A 12,530-nucleotide genomic window follows, 5' to 3' on the forward strand; every position below is an offset into this window, starting at 1 on the left:
TTCTTATTATGTAATTTAATTTCAATCTTTTTTCCGGCAAATATTTAATGCTTGTTGGAAGGATTTTATAACTAGGAAGATACCTCGGTATACGCCCACTTTGAAATACATTCACATACTTGAAATATGTGGTATACATCCTGTTTTTGAAGCGAAAATATTTATTTGTGCGATACGTGCTTGGAATACGGCTCGAATTCGACGAGTCACAACAGCGCGCACTGATTTTATTTCGGGACAATATTGAAACAAGTCAGTACGCCTTTTGTTACTATTCAACGAGCATCAACCCGCTCTACAGCTCTGTGTTTTCAAGTGCTTTTGTGATTTTAATGAGAAGATTCAAGGACTGAAGTAAAAGGATAGAATAAAAATGAGCAAACAGCCTCTGATAAAAACAGACTAATTATTTTTTATTTCTTACTAGAAAAGTTTAGTGTACTTTCAGATATCTGAGTCGGATGAATGTATGGATACTCAGACACCGCGGTAATATATTTCTTCAGCCAAGAAAAGTGAGCTTTATAAATTTTAAATATAGACTTTTTAAGAAAACATTTTAACACTTTATTATGCAAAGATTAATTCATATGATTTTATTTAAACCTGCTGTATTTTATGCGCGTGAATTCATTCTCTTTCTAACCTACATAAACATCATATATAAAGAATAATACATGATATCTCACATATAGCATGTACACTGGTGTGCAAAAATTAAAGACGAAGTCGAAAAATTAGCATATCAGCTGAACGAAGAGGCAGAACGGACAGAAAGACCAATCAGGAGATTAAGTAAGGTAATGTACGGTAGCACATGCGCAGATATGCAGGTAGACGTCATGGGGGTGTGTCTGAGTAGTATAAAGCATGTCGTCGGTGTAAGATCAGTATTTCTGGCAAAGACATTGCATGCCGTACAGAAGTTAAAATTACACCGAGTTGCTGCCTCAGCGAGAAATGGCGAATAATCAATCTGTTAGACGACATCTGGATGCTTTTACCCGAGCTCGAATAATTGGGAAGTTGGAGGAAGGCCGCAGTGTGACAAGTGTGGCTGCAGAGTTCGGAATTGCTTACAGCATCCTTTCACGACTTTGGAGACAATTTCAAACTACAGGAACAGCTATCCTCGGGTTTAGTAGTGGTCGTCCACGAGGAACCACACCCGCAGATGACCGGTATATTGCCTTACAGGCCAGAAGAAACAGGCGGCAGACAGCGGGAGAAATCGCTTGACACACGACACAGGCGACTGGACGACCGATATCGCGTTTTACGGTGGCCAGAAGACTGCACGGTGGTGGTCTGTTTGCACGACGCCCTATACGGTGTGTACCTCTAACGCCTGCCCATCGGAGAAGGCGTTCTCTGTGGTGCCGGGAACACCGGAATTGGAGAGACAATGAATGGAGACGAGTACTCTTTACAGATGAGAGCAGATTCAGTCTGAGTAGCGATTCTCATCGCATACTCATCTGGAGAGAGCGGGGAAGCCGCAATCATCCCTCGAACATCATTGAAAGGGACAGGTATGGAGGTGGCGGTGTTCTCGTTTGGGGAGGCATCATGCTTGGTAGTCGTACAGACCTTCACATCTTAGAACGCAGGTTCAGTCAACGGGACCCGTTATTGTAACGAGATTCTTCGTCCATATGTGCGTCTTTTTAGAGGCGCTATGGGTCCGCAGTTCCTTTTCATGGACGACAATGCACCATGTCATCCCACAGTCGCTGCCGAACAGCTCTTAGAGAGTGAGGATATTGAACGTATGGATTGGCCGGCACGATCTCCGGATCTCAATCCCATCGAGCATGTATGGGATTTTCTAGGCAGATGCTTGGCAGCTCGTACCTTACCACCAGTAACGATTCCGGAGCTTTGATTGGCGCTGCAAGACGAATGGGCAGCAATGCCTCAACAACTCATTGACACCCTCATTCTCAGCATGGGCAGACGCTGTGAAACCTGCCTAGCAGTTAGGGAAGATCATATCCCCTACTAAAGACCGGATGTTTCTTGCTGGACACCCATCACAGGGATGTTTCTGCCTGCAGTCGCATTGCGCTCCATGCTACTTTTTCAATAAAGCTTCTTTTTATCCCTCTGATTTCTCTTTTAGTAAGCGTTGCTGACATTACTCATGGGGGGATCTTACGGTATTAAATGTGTTGATTTGGAAAGCTTCTGTACAAAGTTATATTGAAAAAAACCGTCTCGTCCTTAATTTTTGCACACCAGTGTATTTCAGAAATGATAATTTCATAAAATACTTTCCTTACATTTTATGGTTTATTTGTAGTGTTTATTACTGATTTCTACCAGTAGTTGTAGTGTTCATTTAAGATTATGCATACATTTTGTATAAAGCAAAAAACTGTTATGATTACAGCGACAATTCGTATGTCGCGATTGTAAAGAATTTAACAAATGAAAACAAAAACTATTTTAAACACAGTACCATTATGTGCTGTATAATATTGAGGCGAAATGTCCAGTTGTAGTATGATAGCTTCCCCGCAAATTTAAGTTAGGGTTTCCAGATTTGCCGCAAAATTGCCCATTTGGCTACAAAGTCCGCGATATGGCATAGATGGAGCGAGAACATTCTAGAGCACATTATTATTAGCGGTTTTCCCGAGAATATTCTCAAAGGTAGGTTAAAGCTATATATGCCATAGCTGTTCGCATAATAGTATCTCGAATTGAGTGAGTAGTTGTGTCTTGAGTTCAGAGATTAGCTTGAGAGTCTTAAGTTCCGAGATTAGCTTAACCAAGTCGGGAGCTGTAGTTTAGTGCTTTGCCGTGAAACTGTCTCCATCGTTGTACCCTGAAGGCTGTGTTGCTGATTCTTTCAGCCTGTTTATCGAAGTTTTTCGATGACTGTAAACGTGTCTTTGGAACTGTCTTGTGTAATACTGGTGAATAAATTAAGTTTTGATTCTTCTTCAAGTAGTAAAAGTAGTGAAGCGGGTAGAAAACAACAATATCTTCTTAAATGAGCATTTTTGTGCAATATAAATTAATGGAATTATTTGTGTTAATAGCAAAGCAATGCAATCTTATTAAACATACCATTTATGAGCATTCAATTTTTTTGCGTAGATTTTATTTTTATTAAAAGCATTCCTTTTATTTTACTTAATTGTTTATTTGTTCAAGATAGTCATTTCCAATCATGAAATGTAAACTTGAGATATATCTATCAATTGTTTTAGAATACAAGCCTGAAAAATCCATAAATATATCGCAAACCGATTAATAAAAGGATATAAAATTAAGCCACATGTTGTATAAAGAATTTTTAACGTGGACGTATTTAATGATTGTACGATGAGTATCATTTGCGAAATGAAAATTTTACAAAAGAGAGGGTGATTAAAAACAATTTTACATGAATTAAGTGTTAGCATTTAAAAACATTCTAGACATGGAAGGAAACATTTAATTAATTTGGTGAACATTTTCATCACATATTTTAATTAAAATAACTATAGAACAAATATCACAAATTAATAAAAAGGAAACATGAATATTATCCAAGATTTTATAGTTTCAAAATTATGTATTTTATTTTGATTGATTTTTTAAAATTATTTATTTAAAAATAATTTTAATGAATTATTATAAGTTACTGTAAATAAAAATGAAAGTAAAAAACAGATTAAATACTGTTAGCATTTTCGGATATTAGTTAGTTTCACATTTCTCCTTAAATTTCTTTATATTCAGCTTTAATTGCTTAATCACATCAGAATGTATACACAGAAATATTACGCTGAAATATGTGGCTTTACTAAAAAAAGTAAAATAAAATTCAATTTCAGAGGCATTAAAATTTTCATTTACTGGGGCTTAGCTCCTCGGAGATTAAAGTGGGTAAATGTGATCTGAACTCTTTCGTCCTCGGTGGCGATGAAGGTGTAAATGCACTGGCGAGAGTAATTCTGAATGTTTTCCATGTAGGGGGCGCTAAAAGTTCCGTTCTTCAGACCATCGGAATTACTCACGAACATTCGGTCACACTCTGAAATAAAATAATAAGACACTTTGTCAAGACATTCTGCGTATAAATAAGGAATATAATACAACATATGCAAAAATAATACTTTCAGGAGGCCATATATCAAATGGCTTTTGGCTATAGCACGTAAAATTGTTTTAACTCAAAAGTTAAAGCATTTAGCAGAATATGAAACCAAATATATTCAGTTAGATGGTAAGAGGATTCATCATTATGGTTTTCAAATAAAAAAACAAATTGTGATATGTGTATTCAAAACATGAACATAAATGCCAACCTAGAAAATTCGAAATTTCGTAGAGAGCTTTTAAACAATCAGATAAATTTGCAGAGTAAGAAAAATAACACAGAAACTATAAAAGTTAAAATAAAAAATCTGAAAAGTTTCAGAATTTAAATTACGTCTAAAGGGGCGTTTTTTTACCGTTTTGTGTGTTACCTTTCTTTCTTAAATATCATGTTCTTTGCACTTAAACCATAAAATTCAGTCCAACAGCAATGTCGCAAAATATTTTTAAAATGAGCATATCTTTAGAATTTGCACGGACAGAGCCCATTTGGACTAAAATATAACACAATGCAGCAAAAAGAAGACAGAGACATAGTGAGAATTATTATCGCATTTTCCCTCCTAGCTTTTAGCATTTCACCTATTTTGTTTTCCCATGCATTTGTTATTTGAAAAGCATTTTTTGCAGAGTCTTATTTCAGCTATCCGATAAAGGTAGGTGTTCTCGCACTTAGAAAATTTTCCAAACATGTGACTTCACCTTACTTCTGTTACTTACATCCCAGCTTATTGTGGCTTTATCTGCAGCTGATATGATCAATCTTTGGGAAATCCAGGTCTTTTATTCTCCCCCTTCCCTTTTTTCCTCTAATGTCCATCTTAGAAACTGCGGTCAAGAGTCATGTATGTGAGGAACCTCTGAGACTTTACGAGGTAACTGAGTCGGACCGGTCACATATCGGCTCAATATCTGTTTAATATAGTTATGTTTCTATGCACTCTTAATGGAATATATTTCTTTTACAGAAATTATTTTGCGATAGTTACCAATAGCTTATCATGACAATTTTTTCATTTTTTATTATTAGTATAAAGACGTTCTTAAGAAATAAGGTTACTCGCTTAACTTTCCACTCTCGATTTTCAAACTAGAAAATTAGTTAAAAAAGGGAGAAATACACGATTATTATTATTACTATTAATTATTATTTCTACAATTATTATTAAATAACGGATTAACTTAAAGTGCCATGCAGTTCAACATTTCCGAAAATAAATTCTCTACCACTAAAAGGCAAACAGTGCGGAAATACTTTTATATGTTTTTATAAGTTGTATTTTTTAACAGGAAAACAAAATGTACAGCTGTCAACAACAATGGCAGATTTTGCTTTCTCAAAAGCAAGCATGGTAATTTTGTCTTCAGCATTTGCCCCACAGACCACTTCTTTTGTTAATAAAAGATTTGCATGTGTTTTGGGGTAAGAATAATTTTAGAACTTCTGCTATGCGAAATGAAATACCTCAGTGATAAAAAATGCACATCTCAAACGACATTACATTACACTGATAAACTAATACAGAGAATATTATGTATGTATGACTTTTGAAAATTTCATGACTATTTCACTTTTTCACAGATACAGCTTACATGAATTTTTCTCTGAAATTTCCAAAGCTTAGCGAGAAGAGGACGCAAAGAAAGTATTGCGTTCTTTAGCTCATTGGCCAACTCATGCATAGCAATAATCTTTACGGATTTATGTTAATAACACTCTAGCATGCAAAGGCCTTGACAGTGGCTGTAAAGGGGAGCATCGAATGAATTTTAAGTTCTGTTTCAGGTTTGGTAAATCCGCGGAATAAAGTCAAGAGTGGCAGATAGAAGTTTGCGGCATTAAAGCATTTAAATATTTTTCGGATGAAAAGAATTTGACTAAAGACGTTGCCCCAAGTAGTAGCTCACGACTCCTCATGGTGATTAAACATTGAAACAGTGAAGATAATTTTAGCCACAAAAAGCAATAATGAATGGTAACACATAATAATGAGTTCTGGTAAAGTAACTGCAGACAACTATCGTGTAATCAGGAACATCACGAAGTTAGCTCTTGATTTCTTCTCTACGCTAACTCTCGGCCACATGCGTATCTCTTAGCAAAGCAATGTGGTGCTTGTATGCGAATTGCTGCCCTCGATCTGATTTTGTCTCAACAAACTCCTTTCTGTTCCCGTAACTGAAATCAGCCCTAAAACGTGAGCGATTCTTGCATGTCTAAACATTAAAATGTTCAAAAATGTGACGAGGGATATAAAGATTTTAAGATTTACTAACGTTTATTTTATTTAAAATTTGCCATCCTCTCTTATTTTTCATTTCCGGTAGAATAAGCGCGAGTAATGCTAATGAGTTTGCAACTGTAAAAGGTATTTAAGAAGTGGCTTCTAGCAAGAGGGAGAGAGCCTTCCTGCTGCCCTGCTACGCGCGTGCTTTTCAGTCAGTTCGTGTCTGCCTTTAGGCCAGAACACAGTTCCTGATATAATAGGCGTATTGTAGTATATGCAACTAGCAGGTTCAAAAGGCCCATCTTTGCGTTAATAGTCTGTGTAAAACATTGAAGTTTAATTCTTATTTATTTCAGTTATTAAGTGAATATTTCCTTTTTTGTACTTTTTTTACGTTTAGACCAAGGTGTTGGTCTTTGCATCCCGAAGTGCGGGAGCAACCATTACACTGCGTGAAATAAAGGGTAAAGTTAACCTTTTTAAATTTGTTTGCCTATTCCACGCACACACGAATATAGCTTGAGTAAGCTCCTTGTTCCCGCTCAGGATTTCTATGATGTTTCCCATGTCAATTAGAAGGAACAGTAGTCCTCTGATACCGAAAGAGGAATTTGCACGCAATTTTCGAGAACGGTACCGTCAAACGGTCGTTGTCAAATGTACTTTATTAACGACTGTCATTACTCCAAAGAAATATAAGAGGTCTTTGTATTTAGCGATAAATCTTATGTTTAAAAACATAATACGGCAATTTGTTGTCATACGATAAAGTATGTCTCCCGCCTTCCTAGCGTGCCTTCATGGTGTAGTGGTTTTGCATGCTGGGCCGGTATTCCAAAAGTCCGTGGTTCGATTCCCGGCGAAGTGCGTTGCTTATTTTTCACCTCTCCCGCTTCCAAAAAATAGCTAATGTCTCTACAATACCTTGTAGAAGTTCTACTGAAACTCGACAGACTTTTGCAGATACCAATCATCTATCTCATTTTTTCTCCCTAAACAGGCACATAACTGGCAAGGGAATTGAGCTGTTCTAGGATATTTGACAAAACGTTAAGCATTCCAAGTTTTTCCATTTAAAAAAAGCAAGGTCATCATAACATACAAGAAAGGCTATAACATATAAAATTAATGATACTTGCATATTGCGAACACTCACGATAACCAAAAATATATCAAAATAGTGTTAATATTTAACTGAAGTATTATCTTGCACCACGTTTTGAAATGTAAACACTATTATCTGCTGGGAAAGGGAAATCATGCTGGGAATGATGTTTCATAATTTTAACAACTTATTTTTCTTCATCGATTTCGGACTAGAAGGGTATAGATTCCAGGATGCCTGTGGCATGCCGATGGAAACTGACAAATAGAGAAAGTAAAACAAAAATCACATAAATTATGGTTGAAAACGAAACACAAGTATCCGCTCAAGTGATTGAAGCTAATCACCGTGATAATGATGTTATTGAAGCTAATCACAATTTTAGCTTTTTTAACGGAAAAAAAAAAAAGTAAATCCAATATACCATTATGCATATCATAGAATAAAAAATTTAAAACATATTACAACGTATGGTGAAAAATAAAAGTTATTCTTTTATTACACTAGAATACAAACATTTTCTTCTTTTATATAATTTATTGTCTTTTAAATTTTAACTGCAAAACATTTGAAATGTCCTCACAAGTTCATTAACAGTCATTATATATCCTTTCCAGCAGTCTACGCTTTCCATACAAGAAATCGAACATTTAGATTGATATTTTATTAATGCAGGAATTCTAAGCGCAATATTCCCCCATTTACTAAACAAATCTCTAAAGATTTATTAATTGTCTTCATTTTCCATTACTCTATGCCGTCACAAATTTACTCTGCTTTCACTAACTTGTATTTCACGGATTACTTGCCACATCTATGTCAAATGGTAAGAGCTACAAACTCATTTGTTACGCCTTGGCTGGGAATCGGCAGGTACATTATCGTTCCCTGGGAAACATATTAGTGGTCTTTGAAGATAGCTGTCTGTTAGCATGACGTTCAATAATCAGCGTGTGGAGAACGTGCAGCATCAGTTCCAGATAGATCCGAGGGAGGAAATAGCATTCATTATCTCTCACGGCGTTAACAAATCTGAATTTAGCTGGTCGAATGTTCCATGTTTACTAAGATTTCTCTAGCGTCTGAACCCATTTACAATGATGTTATTGAAGCTAATCACACATTTGCTGTCAGGGTAATGGAACACGATCAGAATTTTTAATCAAAAATAATTACCATATTTTACCAAATATAAGCCGATTCATGTAAAAGCCGAGAGGTAATATTTTGCTGAAAAATTCAGTCGAAATTATATATTTATGTGTAACACAAATTTAAAATCGTCCTATAAATTCAGCTGTATATATCGTAAGACTATGAATCGTCTGTATTAGCTAAATACAACGTAGGAGTTTAAAGTGAGTGCCATTCACTTTGGTTTTCATTCGAAAAATAAGGATAATGGCATTACAGAGAAAACATTTTTTTAACACAGAAAACATTACCTTTCGGGCTAATAAATATCTAACACTTTGCCGAATGGCAACAAACTCGAATCAAAAGTGGAACGACGCATTTACATTGATTCGATGTCAAATCCCATTTCGAAACCAATAGACACTTTTGGACTTAACATAAAAGATATAATCAAAAAATATTTTTAAAAAAATGTTTTTTTGGTAATTGTTTACGCAATATTGAGTGTCCGAGTACCTTACATCAAAAGCGTTTCTCTTGTCAATCTCATTCCAAAACGTTGAATTGTCCTTTATTTGAGATTGTAAATTCGGGTAAGTAAGGTAAATAAAACTGTCGATCAGTAGGAAATTTAATGTAATTCATGTAATTGTAAAGAAGACGTTGAGGACAATGACTATAGGTTCAGAATTCTTCAAAAATATTTTTTAAATGTTGTTTGAATAAACAGGTTTAGTGACACTGCGTAAAACTTTCATGCATGTCATAGATTTGCTTTTATCATTGAACATACCAGAAAGAAAATTAATTTCGCTTGACCGTTTTAAAAATTAACTTTAACGTGTATTAATTACATCGAAAGAAATTTCGAGTTTTACAGTTTAAATTTCAACAGCATTTCAAATAAATTAATTAAGTAAAGTAATACATGTAATTTAATTTTTTCATACACATATAATGTAAAATTAACCCTTAAATATATTAAACGGCATTCCATTATTATTCATACACAAGGTGATCTCAAATGAATAAAATATGTTTATATGTTTTTGAAAGCTTGTATACTTTTTAAAACTTTGTTTTCAAGTTCGAAAAAGAATTGAATTTTAATGTCGATATGTATTACATCAGCCACATTAAAATCGTTTGCTTGATTTTATTTGTAACTGAGAACGTATTTAAACGATTTTAATATATTTACAATTTGATTTCGAAGCCTTTTCAAATAACAGAATATTTTTCATACCTCTGATAATATTTTGATAAACAAAAATTTCAATTTCTTCCCCTTACTTGAAACTATGTACACTGCCTGCATGCTAAGAATTGACATCAAGAAATGGTATATATTTATAGATCAACAACATGCATTTTAACTTGCAGAGTCACTGTAGCTCAACAGCTTATTAACACTGTAGATCAACAGCGAGTATCGTTACGTATGACAGATGCAATGATACTCATTTAGGCTCAAATTCCATTTCAAGTTGAATTTCAAAGATTTCAATCTTGATGATGTCTTCAATACATATATTAATTGCAATATGCCGACGAGTTTTATGAGGCAATTAATTGTAATTTGCGTTTTCAATATTCGCGGCAACAAATCAGATCTTCTACAATTAAGTTCACTATTTACCATGAAACATGCAGAGTTTCTTTATGTAGTTTTATAAATTTCATGTGTTTGACATGATACATATTGTGTTATCATTTATGTTATTTTACGCTAATATATTATATTACGCTAGAATATTATATTCACTACCCCTTTTCATTGACATGCTTCTAAGTTCCAAGAAATTATTTTTTATTAGCCAGGATGTTTAAATACATTCAAAATTAATTATGTCATTATTTCTCTTCAAAATAATCGAGCGTTTAACTTCCCCAAATGTATAAAAAACAACGTTTGATTGTACTACGGCTTGAAAAATACATGAATATCCACTCTATTCACGAAATATCAAGTAGATATTAAACAACAGCAAATAACGGCTCTGAAAGGCGAAACTGTAATTGCTAAGTAACTCCCCAATCTAAGCAAGACAATGAAAGTAAACATGCTTTTTCAAAGATATGATTGTTTTAATTCGTCAGTTTTCTCCACAACTTCATTTGAAAGATTAAACTTTAGAAAATTATATGCACTTTGAAAAAGACTTTCAACGCACATCTTACATCAGAAAAAATTTTAAATCTAAAATGCAGTTTTATTTAAAGGTTTATTTTATTACACAAAAACCTGAAGTAAAACTATTTTTATATACAATTATTAAAGAAAACAAATTCGTCTAATCAACTCTAGGTATATAGCCAAGCAGAATATCTCAAATTATGAATAACAAATCTGATGTGGACGCTACATGAAATTCCTTGAATAGCATATTAAATTAAACACATTTTTGTTGCATTTAATTAAAATTTATTTCCTCGAATTTTATTACAGATATATTCTTCATTCAGTCAATTCAGTTCTCACTTCGTGGTAAGGCAAAAAATACATAATAAACTCAAAACATCTTTTAAAAAAAGATGTTTTGCAAAAATACATAATAAACTCAAAACATCTTTTTTTAAAAGATGTAAAATACAGAAAAACAGCAAATACAGTTAAAACAATTAAAAAATAATTTTTACAACTGAAATTAGAGTTTGTATGCAGAAACAAGTAATCTGTGCCAGCGGCAAGAAGACAGATTTTTTGGTGACGAAAACTGACAGTTTACTTTTGGTACCACTCGGCAAAAAGACATTGAAGTTGGTTCAGAAAATGACTTAATTCACTGTTCTAGTAAGAGTTTCAAATGCAAACAAAGGGCAGTTTCGTTGCGCTTAGTGACACTTAAACAACTTTTAAATTGTTGATAATTCTGTAACGTTTTCACGCAGATTAACTAAAGGCATAAACACTTTAACCAAAATAAAAAAACAGCATAATTAAATCACTTTTAAAGCTAAAAATTCGCAATTTACTAAGAAATAAGAATAAAAACTGAGCTCAACGAGCCGTGTAACAGACTGGATGCATATATTTATATATTCTTTGTGCGGAGATGTACGTATGCGCGATATGAAAAAAAATCACTTCTGAATCCATTTTAAATCCATTTACAAACCGTTTTCGGAAACATAGACCTTTATTCTGTCCATATGTACAGATGTCACGCAAAAATACTGTTCAAATGGATTCGAGAGCGGTCAAGAATGGATATTTTCTTCGAAATATGATACCCTAAATTTTTCGCGATTGCAATACTTCCTTTATTTCGCACAAATATGTAAAAATTGCATATATTCTTTCCTGGCATAGGCATTTTATTTCTAATTTTAGATTTCTTAACGAAATGTAATTGAATATTTCAATGGAGAGAGATATGATTGTGAAAATTATTTTTTTTTCTCTGTTCTAAAACCGATTGGGAGTATATAACTTCAGTCCATTCTTTTGCTGCTTTCGCTACTGCGTAAGTGCGCAGCATTCTTGGGCGTACATCAAACTCCTAATTTCATCAAACATTTACAGTTTAATATCTTCATCGCGTGATATGTCAGACAACTGATTCATAGGGCAGACAACTCATGAACTATTGTTATCGCCTCAGATTCATGTAATGGCAATGAAATGAATTTTTTAAACCAGCGATAAATTTTTCCGGTTTCTCCTACCCGCGATTGCTTGTCTGACAATGGTTACGGTTATTGGCGCCGGTGAATAATTTAGCAGGCATTTAAGCCCTGGTGGAAAGAAAAGCACTGCCTGTTCAATTTTCTCCTACATCGAGGGGTGCAATTATCCTCATTTTGAGGACTCCCATGGTCGGGTAAATCCGCATCAGTTGAGCTCCGTTTCATCGATCTGTTTTCGAAGTAATCTATTCTGTGTCAGGCGAATCTTGGGAGACGTTTTCAATGAATGTCTTCAAGTTTCCTTCTTCCTATTTTCAAATAAAAGAAAATCCAGTTGC

The 12,530-nt window shown here is 34.1% G+C and overlaps 1 protein-coding gene across 3 annotated transcripts in view; it reads right to left on the bottom strand.

Moving 5' to 3' along the window:
• Window positions 1–12,530, bottom strand: part of LOC118183122 (cubilin-like) — a 501,423-nt gene that overhangs the window by 82,544 nt on the left and 406,349 nt on the right. For all 3 annotated transcript variants that reach the window (XM_085813677.1, XM_085813678.1, XM_085813679.1), the window contains exon 3: window positions 3,850–4,027. In XM_085813677.1, the coding sequence (XP_085669803.1) occupies window positions 3,850–4,027 (178 nt within the window). The remainder of the gene's footprint in view (window positions 1–3,849; window positions 4,028–12,530) is intronic.

The sequence above is a fragment of the Stegodyphus dumicola genome, chromosome 3 (assembly GCF_044657685.1).
Source record: "Stegodyphus dumicola isolate Sdum_Otavi_A_Nest chromosome 3, ASM4465768v1".
Taxonomy (NCBI): Eukaryota; Metazoa; Arthropoda; class Arachnida; order Araneae; family Eresidae; genus Stegodyphus; species Stegodyphus dumicola.